The 12,823-nt window shown below is 34.3% G+C and overlaps 1 protein-coding gene across 7 annotated transcripts in view; it reads left to right on the top strand.

Moving 5' to 3' along the window:
* Positions 1–9,815, top strand: part of CACNB4 (calcium voltage-gated channel auxiliary subunit beta 4) — a 233,584-nt gene extending 223,769 nt beyond the window's left edge. For 6 of the 7 annotated variants that reach the window (XM_069472623.1, XM_069472632.1, XM_069472649.1 and 3 more), the window contains 2 exons: positions 508–693; positions 3,126–9,815. In XM_069472623.1, the coding sequence (XP_069328724.1) occupies positions 508–693; positions 3,126–3,386 (447 nt within the window). In that variant the 3' untranslated portion in view covers positions 3,387–9,815. The remainder of the gene's footprint in view (positions 1–507; positions 694–3,125) is intronic. The other variant, XM_069472667.1, reaches the window with a different exon arrangement.
* Positions 9,816–12,823: the final 3,008 nt, after the last annotated feature.

Raw genomic sequence — 12,823 nt, forward strand, 5'->3', positions numbered from 1 at the left:
AAACATTCTGAAAATTAGCTAAGTCAATGTTATTTCTTTCAACATAGTTACCTTAGGAGATGAAATGTTTATTCCAACGATATGGTCATTGCCCAAAACATTTTTAGAACTCCTTTTTCAGTGCCATTAACTTGCTTCTTTCATATTCTGAAGTGAGTAAAATTCAACTCTATAAGAATATATGGGTAAATGTGTGACTTCCTATAGGCTTTCACTCTTTTTTTACCTATGACACTTTTACACTTATGTCATCTCTTTCTTTCTAAATAATGAAAGATCCAAATATTTAATAAGCACTCTTATTTTTATGTTAATGTCCACATTTGTACACGGATAACTGAGCAACTCTTCACTCGACTCTAACTTAAGAAATTGCCAATATAGCCCCTAAAATTTGATATTAGCTACTAGATATTAAAAATGTTATTATCTGCTGAAAGTGGAATTTTAGGTCTCATTGCCTAAAATCTAAAGTGGAGATAAAATGGATTTTCTTGTCATCTACAGGAAATGTTTGATGTTATATTGGATGAAAATCAGCTTGAGGATGCGTGTGAACATCTGGGAGAGTACCTGGAGGCGTACTGGCGTGCCACCCACACAACGAGTAGCACCCCCATGACCCCACTGCTGGGAAGGAATTTGGGTTCAACAGCACTCTCTCCATACCCCACGGCAATTTCTGGGTTACAGGTATTGTCACTTCTTCACTCGTGTTTTTACAACCTTACATCTAAGAATCTATAGGGAACTTGGTTAGGATGAAGAATGAAGTTGTCCTTAAAGAGGGAACCATATGTGTACATTATATTTAAAAATCTAAAATGTCACCTAATCATGATCTCTCCTAGAAAAATCTGTGCAGAGAGTGACCCTTCCCTGAAAACTTTGAGCTCTGTGAATTTATAATGGATTTTACTTAGATAAATTAACTCCTCTTATGTTGAAACCCTGCCAGGAAACTGTGCAGCTGTCCATTACTTCTTAAGGGCACTTCTTAAGAATTATGTGACAGTGAAAATATCAGGCACCATGGTAGCTAAGTAAGATATTTTGGGGCAGATAGGCCTTTGACTTCCCTTAACTAATCCCACCCCTGGGCCTGTCCTCTACTTTGCGTAAGACAGTATGGACTTGAGTAGAGCTGCCCTGTTCAGAAACAGTGACAGATTCCTGAGTTTTCCTGGGGCTGTGCAAGAGCCCACCTTGGTAAGTGGCTATGGCAAGTGTCCTCTAGGGAAACGGGAGCTGAACACAGGATCAGGAGGTTCTCTCTTCTGCTGTTCCAGTGTTGCATTCAGAGCCAGATGTAGGGAGCAAGGCCACCTTGTGATACAGAATGACTCTTGCCTTTGTACATTAATTGTTATTTAACATTTATCAAGCAGCTGCTGGAATGTGGCCCAGCCCCCAGCTGATTGAGGAACATGTTGTCAATTGAACCCTCTTGTATCATGACTTGTTTTGTTTTAATGGGTTATAATGATAGTCGTAATTGTAGATCATGTAGAGTTAACTCTGGGATAAATGGCACTCTCTGAAATGCTATTATAACTGTATTACTCTGCTGCAAAATTGCATCTTTGTAAGGAGAAAAACTGCCATATAAATGAATAGCTTTTGAGGCTGGAAATGAACATGAAAAATATACTATTGTAATGTACAGTGTATATGTATGTGTCAGGACTATTTCAAGCCCTGTTTCACTTCCTGTGGGTTGATCTGAGTGTAGCAGTTCCATTGACTAGTTTGGATTGGCTCTGCATTGTACATTGTGGGATGAGAAATGGATGCATGAAGCAATAAGCTTCTGTAATGTAGGTAGAAATGAAATATTGCACTTTGGTTATGAGTGCAACACTCTTAACTCATCATCTAAGACATCTACCTGGAGTGGTTCTCCCAGTTTCACTAATGAATTAATATGTTGTCCTTTATTTTGTGGCCTACTTCTACCAGTAACGATCAGCACTTAATTATTAAACACCTGCCGGAGGTTAAGGGCACATCTGTGAGCTTTTGAATGAATTTCCTTTTGTGTGAAATTGAGTGTACTTTATAGGAGATGGATCTGGGCCCATGGTTTCATCAGGATACTATTTCTTAACTGAGGTGACCTACTTAAACTGGTAGACACAAGTAGATAAATATTTTCTACTTGTGTGAAGAAAAATGTTCAATAACATATTCTGAGCCATCACATGAGTGTCTTAAGATATTAATTTCAGCTGGATGTGATGGCTCGCACCTGTAGTCCCAGCTACTTGGGAAGCTGATTCAAGAGGATCACTTGAGCCCAGGAGTTTGAGAGTGCAGTGATTTATAATCATGCCACTGCACTTCTGCTTGGGCAACAGAATGAGACCCTGTATCTTAAAAAAAATATGTGTGTGTGTATATATATATATATATAAATATAAATATATATAAATTTCAATTAATGGTATTACAGGAATTTAGTTTATATGTGAAGATTATTTTTGCAGGACATTTCAGTTGAGGAAGCAAGATTTAGAACTGTCAATTAGTTGGCTCCATAGATATTGTATACTCCCTTGGAAAGAATATTGCCGAGAGTCTTACATATATGCAGAATGCACAAACAAATGCACTATTATGTGTACAGCACAAGTAATAATTTCATTAAAATACTTTTAAAAGGTATAAGGAACACTCAAGTGAGGTGTGTTACTTTAGGGAGGAGAAAGATTTGATCAGTTCAAGAGAGAAATAAAATAATAGATGCTATTCTGAATGTTATTTCCCAATAGCAAAATAATCTTCATTTTTGCAATAGAAATGGAATTATTAGGCCTTCCAAAATATATTAGGTTCCATTTAACAGTCAACTTTCAATTCTGTGTTTTTAATAGGAAGCATAGTCATGCAGCCCTGTGTAATTAAATTCATAAACTATCAACTTTTAGGCATCTTTGCATGTTTTGTCCCAAATAAATAAGACCAGATATTTTGAACAGATCATTTGTGCATCAAAATGTTTTACTGAGTCAGATATTTAGCATCTTATTGTACAGATCCTAGATCCTATTATTTTTACATACTTTTACATGTTCAGATGAATGAAGCTGCCGTGATTTAATCGATGAATCATCTGATATTTCTAGAGTCAGCGAATGAGGCACAGCAACCACTCCACAGAGAACTCTCCAATTGAAAGACGAAGTCTCATGACCTCTGATGAAAATTATCACAATGAAAGGGCTCGGAAGAGTAGAAATCGCTTGTCTTCCAGTTCCCAGCATAGCCGAGATCATTACCCTCTTGTGGAAGAAGATTACCCTGACTCATACCAGGACACTTACAAACCCCACAGGAACCGAGGATCACCTGGGGGATATAGCCATGACTCCCGGCATAGGCTCTGAGTCTGCTGAAACACAAAATATTCATCTGTTGACAATTTGCCATAGCACTGCTAGGATAAACTAACCATCTTAACTTGGCAAGCACAGCACAGTATTCACTGTGCTTATGGGCTGCTGTCATTTGATGCTAAGTAAGGGGCAAAAAAAAAAAAAAAAAATGTACATTATGCCCTTGAATCTAGATGGATATTAGATGCCCAATCACATAGATATTTTTAACTGCAACATTTCCATGATAACAGTACCTTTTGTTTTCTTCATAGATTTAGACACATCAATTTGTAATTTAGGGTACTTATCAAGGCACATATAAAATAATTTCCCATGCTGGAAATTCCAAATGACCAGTTCCAGTTGGAACCAATTTATAAACCAATTCCTGTTGGAATTTGGGTGAATTGACTAGAAAGTCTACTTGAGCATGTTGCAATCAATTGAAAAATCTGGGGGAAAAAAACCTAATTAATAGGAAAATCAAAATACCAATAGAAGCCAAAACCAGCTATGGTATTTATTTGCTGGAAGCTAAATTTACACTAAAAGTTGGAATGTATAAACATTTTAATATATGTTAATGTTTCCAGAGTGACTTTTCAAACTTACCAAATGTATTGATAGTGCCAAAAAAGCTCAGAAGTCTTATTGCAGAAATTATATAGTCTCCTCAGATTTTAATATTTTTATTTCTTTCCTGGCACAGTTATATTCAAAGTGTTTGCTTTTTGTTTAGTCAGTACTGTTAGCTTGTTTGAGTTGGCAAAAAAAAAAAAAAAAAAAACCCTCAAAATTTTTTCAGCAGTGAGAGAAAGTAGTAAAGAGAAGCCCAGACATAGCTGGTTATATGAAATAGAAAATGGGGTGTTGTTTCCTCTTTAACCAATCTGAGCACAATTACATACATCCAGGAATGCAAAGTCAGATAGTAAGGATGTGGTGCTTGAGCCTCCTGAGTGCAAAGCTAAACATCTCCAGATGGGAATTCATTTATCCCACTGAACACAAACATGGGGTCAGGATTTCCTGCCAGCACGATTGAGTATCTTTCCATTGCTTCCCTTGGTCTCTGTCTTTGAATATCTGAATGTTCTAGCCCTTCTTCATCAAATTCTTTAAATCATGCTAGGGATTTTTGTTTTACATGGACACATCAACTTTGACATTGAATTGGAAAGCGATGTTTTTGCAAAATGACTAATTGAAAAAAGTTAAATGAATTTAAAAGCTTGCAGTAAAAAAGTCATCAATTCAGAAAATATTTGTTCACTAAAATTATAGCATTTTTATGCAGAGAATTATGAAGAACTTGGAGATTGAACTTCCTAATTTCTAATACACAGTCTTCTTCACCTATTAAATCTTCACAACTTTTCCAATGGCTATAATTATGGAATTGGTGACCTATGTCTTATATTATCAAGGAAGCCTTAGATTCATGATGATCCAAGAAATTATTGAAATTGGCCCTTTTATACAATACACAAATGTCTTTACAAAATGACTCTTGTTCTAAGAGTCCACAATGCATGCATTTTCTAAAACCCCAGTAGGATCAAGCATAAAAGTCCTTTTCTACTCGTACATGTCATGAAGCCTATTTTTGAAAACAATAATAATTAATTTTATATTATCTTATTTTTTTCCCCAAGCCTTTCAATATTTAGGCTGTCAAAGCATGTACCAGTTCAATAATTTTCTTGACCACAAAAATAAGTTCCATATTCTTGATCAGTTAAACATATCTTGAACCCCATTACAATCTCACTGCATGCCTGTCCTTCATGTTCACTGTGTGTACCCCATTATGAACCTGTTTAGCTGATAATGAGGACACCTATAATTCTGCAAGTCATTTCAAACATTTGATACAATTAACAACTATGGGCTAAGTAAAATTTAAGAGTTAACATGTGATACTGGCTTGTGAGTTTCTTTTGTCATCTAGTGAAGCTTATAGAACTTTCAGTTAAGACGTTTAAAAGAGTTGTATCCTTTAGGCACTTTTAATAAACATATAACCTGCCATTACTGAATACTTTGTTAGGACACAGAAGAGCATTTTCCAGCAAACAAAAATATATTTATTATATGTACAGCACATATTTGCATGAGAAAGAAAACATTAGCCAAAACATTTTTCTATATGCTTTACTGGTTTCTTGTTTGTGCGCATTAAAGTATTTAATTGCAAAAAATGCACCAAGGTGTATAAATTTAGACTAGACTGCTGTTCAGCTTTTTCTGTAGTAGCATTAGCAATTTGGTCATTTAACTACTTTAAGGTATTTACATTTTAGGCAGGTAGCTGTAACAGCATTTACATATATTTCCTAGTCATCAAGATTACCATCTTTCCTTCAACTTTTTAAAAGTCACTTGTTTTTAAAGGCCTCTCAAAGCCTTGTGTCTAGTCACCCATGTCATGCTGATAAAGAGAGAGGCTCATTCAATATCTGTGCACAAAACCGATCTATCATTTACCATCAAATGTCAATACCTGTTTTGCTTTGCATTCTTATTAAAAAGCTAATAATCTTAGAAAGGGTATAATGTATATTTTCTTGATGGACATATTAATATTTAAAATTTTACTTTAATTTGGCATATTACTTCCCCTTCTTTCTGTAATAAGTTTATCTTCTTCAAATGAATAAGAGATATGCATCTTACTTTTTTTTAAAGCCTTAGAGTTTATTGTGTAAATGATACTTAAAATCCAGATATATATTAAATGAAAAGTTTTATTTTTGCCAAGCACACCAAGCACCTTTGGAAAATACATATTCCACAAATACTTTGTTTTTAATTAATTTCATTTAAAGATAGCAAATGATTATAAGGAGGAGAAAAAAGTCTTACACTATTTTGAGGCTGTTTTTTAACTTATAGTATAAACCACATATTAGAATTCAATAATTTCAGTCACAGACATGTAACAACATACATAGACTCATGTGACAATTTAGACTCAGATGACAATGTGGAAATGTAGTCCTGGACAAAAAAGAATGCAATTTGTCAATCCTGATATTAATTCTCAAGGCTATCATGTGACTCCAATATTATAATCAGCAATGTTATCTTGTTTACTCTAATATTTCAAGCTACACTTAGAAATGTTTATAAATTACTGATGATTCTCTCTTATCTTTATACATTTCTATTGGAAAGAAAGTTGAAATTGTTAGCAATTTAGACTGATGATCTTTCCTAATAAGAGAGTCTTAATTTTGTGACTATGTAAGTCATTGCATTTGGTCCTTAATGAAATGAATTTTTTAAATGTAAAACAAATTCTGAGACAATTATTTGTTCCCTTTAAATAATTTGTTATTTGCTTTAATTATTGTTGTTGTTGTTGTTTGCAAAATGTATTTTTGGAATGTTAACCTCTTTTCATACCTGCATACTTGAACTTGTCTTTTGTGTGGGGGCCTTAAAATTCATAATAGAAAATGGGGGCAGTGAAAGGGAGTGAGGAAAGGAAACTATGTTGGAAGACGCTTTGCAAATTTGAACTCTTTAACTGAACATATCACAAAATGTTGTTGAGACCCAGGATGTCAGTTAAGAATGTTTCTTGGCAACTTTAATTTGCATGCTAGTATATTTTCTTAGTTATACAATTTTATTTTGGTATTTGCTAAAAAATAAAACAATGTACTACCACTATAGAAATTACCCTATATATTGATATTTATACTACCTCTTCTCTAGAGAAGACAGTCTGTCTTTAAAGGGAAAAACACTTGTCAATAAGTAGTGATCAAATTATTACTATTACGGCTCACCTTGCTGCAAAGCTAAATGCATAAAGTATTAAAGTATGCCTTCCCTTTAGATTTTAAACTGATTCCAAAACGCTCTTGGCACCCTTTCATTTCTTCCATGGTAGTGAAGTTTTCTTTGAATGGTTCGCAGTTTATCATGAGGCAAGAGTAACTGAACAAATAAGTCATCATTGGGAACAAAACAAAGGGAATTGCCTTCGTGTGCAACTTGTTAGAATATCTAGCTCTAAGTCTAAAAGAGAGTAGGTCCAGAGACCTGATATTTAAGTGCAGCTGGTTTGCAAATTCAAATTTTTTTGATCCTTTACTTCTATGGTCACCAAAAGCCTGGCTTAGCCATTTACTGGGTAAGGATATGCCTCATCTTGGACTCCCATGTAATTGGAACAAACTTCATATCGATGTTTCAAATAGATGCTTATGTACCCCTTATTCCTTTTATATTCCTGCCTTTGTCTTTTAGGACAATGTTGCATGTTGGTTTTTTAGAAATTATGTAAAACTCATCCTTGAATGACTATATGAATGAAAACTTTATAGGAAATTAAATAATAAAATCAGTTTTATTAGTTTCTCATACCTTTAAATACCGTTGATACTATAACTAAGTTAGTTATTCAAGCTGTGTCTATGGGGCAGAGAACAGTCCTCTTTTTTTAAATGATAATCGTGATCAAACCAGTCAAGTCAGTACAGTAGCTGTTGGACGATAAGGATAACTTTTTTCTTGTTGACTTCAACAGTCAAGTTAGTTAAAATAGTAAAATTGGTTTCTATGGGCAGATGGAGCTACAGCATTCAAAAATTACTTTTTAAAGGTTTCTTCTTTTACTAAAACAGTCTTTCTAAAATGAAATACATCCTCTGATAGCAACTATCTCTGTCTACTTATAGATGATTTAATCCCAAATGCCTCATGTAAGTGAGGCATATTAAGAGAAGACTAGAAAGTATCTCATCAGATAATCCTAACTAAGGGCTGTAACTCCTACTTGCCATGAAAAACACATAAATAAGAGCGAATAGCAATTGGTTTGGGGGAGTCATAGTTACATATGAAACTTTCTTTTGTTTCTTTTGATGTGTGTAAAATGTTTGCAGAAGGATGGTAGAAAATGTTTCTAATGAATTTAGAATGGTTTGGAGAATACACTGATACTTGCTCATTTGAAAATTATAAGGAGTTAAAATGAGAACTATCGAAGAAACAGAAGTGGCTGGCCTCTAGCTTTTCAATACTTTCTAAGTGTTCTTTGTTATGTTTTGGACACTTAAATTCTCAAAAAATGGCTATGTCTATGTTTGTGTAGGGGCCACTCTTGCCCTACTTGCATGCCACTTTCACACACTTTTAAATGAAATCAGTGTGAATTCTGTATGCATAAGGGATGTACTAAAGAAGCGGGATCATTAACGCTATATTGTTGCATACTATTTTTCATATGCCTTACAATATTTTCTGGGACATTATTAAAATGAAAGCATTTTATTGCCAAAATAAATCTATGTTGTTACTTCTAATCTGCATTAGCAGTAGAAAAATAAATAATGTAGCAAAAACATATATTGTACAGTACAAAATTATAAAATATATATATTTTGCCAAGAATATGAAAATAGATTGAGGAGAAAGAAGCACATTTGTTATAGCACAAACTTACAACAAAATCCACTGTTAAATTTGGCAGTCATATTTTTTAAAAGTATATAGATTTAGCTCTAAGTTTTATCAGATTTATTTCATCTATTATCTTTTTAACTTGCTGCTTGATACTTTTCCAGCAATTTATTTCATAGCCTTGCAATCTGTGGATGTAATTGCTTTTATTTTATTCCTTTCCATAAAACTTATTAAATTTTATTTTGTGATAAGACTCATACTATATTTTCTGTTCTTATTTCTTCTCCTTCAATAGTAATTACAAAAAAGTCACAGCAAGTGAGCTCACAGGGCTCCTCTGAATTTTGGACATGTTTAAAATTTTTTATATTTTTCACAGCCTCAAGTCAGAATGATCAATAACAATGTCCCAGCAAAAGAATATTAGTTAGAGATCCTTTAATTTGTTTTGTACTGAATACTATTTTGAAACATAAGTTGATTCCATTAGCTATATTTTTGAAGGGATGGTGGGAGGGAATAAAAAAATAGGTAAACTTATTAATATAAAACATACTAAAAATAAATACGGCAAAATGATGTAAAAAGATTTCCCTATTATTCTGAGGGCTGTTGATATCCCAGGCTATTGCTGTATCTCCAGCAACAAAGTGGAACAAACATTGCCTTTGGCAAATAATTTTTTCCTTTCTTTAAATTTTAGTTATTTGTTTTAATAATTTATCCCCTTTTATTTTTCTTATATAGGTATGTGTAGCATTCTACAAGGCATGCTGGGTAAAATATACTATGCAAATGTGTACAGTGTTGCATGTTTTGTTCTCCCTCTGCTTTAGTGGCTTTAAAGAAAAAAAATGTGGTGTTATTTTTGTGAGCAAAAACATTTAACAAAGAAAATGCAGAGTGCATGCATATAGTATCCTAATTTCTATGGATTTGTTTTATGGAATTTAAATGTGAACAAAACAACTGCATTAATTTTTTTTCTTTTATATAATAAATGAAAAAAAAACACAGAAACCAGCGTTATACCTCTCCTTTATATTATTCTGGAAATATATTGAAGAAATATGGGAAATCAGTAGGTATATTCCTATATCTCTTATAGAAAAAAAAAGTCTAAACATTTACCCTCAAAAAAAAAAAAAGAAGATTCAATTAAATGACTATTTTCTGAATACTCTGCTAGGTTCTATGAATGATCACAAAAGTACTGTATCAGGAAAGAGTTTGTAAGTTGAATACACGCACCATGGGAAATAAAATGGGATAAATGTGTGAAATAGGATTGAATATAGAAAAATATACTAGATGAACCTTATTGTTCACAAGACACCCTTAAATGATTAATGTAGCGGTTATCAGAAGTTTCCAAAGCTATTCTGTACTTGTAAGAATTCCACAGATGGTAAACAGCCCATGACTTCACATTACATGTACTCAGGGTCAGTTGTCTATGCTATGATTTGATTGGAAGTTGACTTTTTTCTCATTGCACTGTACAAGAAGTTCAAAAGAAATATGTACTATGTTGATTATTGTCACTGCATTAGAATTATACAGTGACATCTTCCAGCCTAGTTCACAAATATTTTCACAAATATTTTAATCTATTTGCCTAACCACCTAGAAAGTAAGCAGGGCATGGATTATTAGATCCAACTACAAATGAGGAAACCAAAGCTCACTGAAACTCCTCTCTCTAAGTACTTTTATTTAAAAATACATACTAGTGGGTTAAATGCTTTTAAGCTAAGTAGTCATCTGAAGCATACAAAGCAATGCCTGGAATATAATAAATGTTGACCAAATGAACAATACCTCAGTTATTGGAGAGGTATTATGTAAAGCTGTCCCAATAATCTAAAATTCCCAGCTGGAAGAATTACAGTAGCTTACTAACACCACATCAACTGGCCATATGCCTGAAGCCACCTCTCTTGTGATCAACACATTTCCACAAATAAAATGGATTGGGGAGAGAAATATCTTGTTGGTACTTTCATACAACATGCAAATTAGCATAGTGGTTTCAATGTAGACTCTAACCGCTGTCCAGGTTTAAAGTCTAGATCCAGCAATAACTAGCTATGAACTTGGGGTGAACATTTAACTTCCCCATGCCTGGATGTTTCTGTAGAGTGCTTTTTCTTTTGGTTCTGGATCACATTTTCCTGTGTTCTTGTATATCCAGTAATTTTTTATTGGATTTAGGACAATGTAAATTTTACATTGTTGATGACTTTATGTTGTATTTCTTTAAAGAATGTTAGACTTCTTTGCCAGGCAATTTTGGATGAGTTTGGCTCTTCAAGGTTTGTTTTTAAGCTCCTTTAAGACTGGTCTAGAATAGGGCTTATCTTTAGGCTAATTTAGCTCCTCTTCCAAGGTCTCTGGGGTGTCTACCGAATGTCCTATATATTCAGTGAGTTCTCTTCACTCTGGCTAAAAGCAACTCAAATGATTCCTGGCCCTTTGTAAGCTCTGGGAATTACTTGCTTTACAGTTCCCTGGTACTTGTTTTTTCCTTAGAAATTGTTTTTGGCCAGCCTCCCAGGGTTTCATACTACACAAGTACAAACTGACATGCAGCCAAAGATTCAATGGCCTCCTAAGCAGGTTTCTAGAGCTTTTCTGTGTAGCTCTCTCAGTTACTTTGCTTCACAAATTCTAGCTGTCTTAATTTCTGGAAATGCTGATCTATGTCTTCAATTGTAGGTGTTTGCCAGATTCTTATTTGGGTTCCCACTCCCTCACTAGTTGGCTGGGAGTTGCTTCAAGGCAGAGAAAGTCCAGACAATGGCAAGACTCATCTTGTTGGTTTCTGTTTTGTAAAGGATCACAGTCCTGTGCTGTGTTTTCCAATATCTGAGAACAATTGTTTCCTAAATTTTGTCCAGTTTTTTATTTGTCAGTGGTAGGAGGGTAAATCCACACCATCCCACTCTCTCATGTCTGGAAGCAGAAGTCTATCCAATGACATTTGTGTATCACTATAATCATGGATAAATTACTCTTTAAAAGGTCTCAGAAGGAGTCTGTTTTCACAAATAGCTTCACACCACTCAATAAAGATTCCTCATTAGTTCCACAGCAGTTCCAAATTTGTATTTCACCGACGGATCTTATAGTTGGGTAAGATTGTATTAGGTAAATTCACTCTCTTTTGAGAGACACTTGGAAAATAATCTAGGAGATCATCTTAAGGTAGATTGTAAAATATGAAGTCCTAACCTCACAACTTCATATGGATGTGACATCCATTTCATAAATTGACAGAGATGTGTGGGAGTTTGCAGAATGTCTTAGAACTGCCAAAGCATTATCTACAGTGTGCAATAATGTAAATATTAAAGAGTTAATGCAAATTGCTTATGCAAACAATATTGTTTTTCTAAACAGCCTATAGAGCACTTTAGTAAGTAAATCCAGACATAATAATCCATAAATTAATATAGATTACTAAAATGATTTTATTTTTCTTCATGTATGTTTCCTCTAAACTTTGGCTTTTTAACCACCAGCCCCAAAAGAAGTCAAAGAAATTACTTTTCTATATATTGAGATAGGATAGTGTATGGCTAGAAGTGACGCGGAAAGGTATAGTTTATTGTTGATTTTGCTTAATTTCATTTGGCTGTTGGGGATGAGGGTCCAAAGCAGCTCAAAATAGCTTATGAAACTCCCCCACATTTCTTCTTTCTCTTCCTTTTTACCCAAGTTAAGGAGAATGGAAGGCGATGGAACTTTAGTGGCCACTAAAGGTTTTTAAACTGAGGAGTGATGATCAAAATGGTTGCTTTGGACAAGATTGACCTGAGAGTCCAAGGAGATCACAGGGAAGAGCCCTGAGGTACAAAAATGGCCTTAAGACGACCGGAGTGCCTAGGTAAGTCACTGACTTCTGCTGAGTAAGAGGCTCGAAAGGAAAGACAGTCTTCCCTCAGGGACCCTCTGAACACCACGTCTTTGAGGGTCTGGTGCAGTGTATGTGAAAAAAGGTCGGGGATGGGCACCGAGTACTCAAT

The sequence above is a fragment of the Eulemur rufifrons genome, chromosome 1 (assembly GCF_041146395.1).
Source record: "Eulemur rufifrons isolate Redbay chromosome 1, OSU_ERuf_1, whole genome shotgun sequence".
Taxonomy (NCBI): domain Eukaryota; kingdom Metazoa; phylum Chordata; class Mammalia; order Primates; family Lemuridae; genus Eulemur; species Eulemur rufifrons.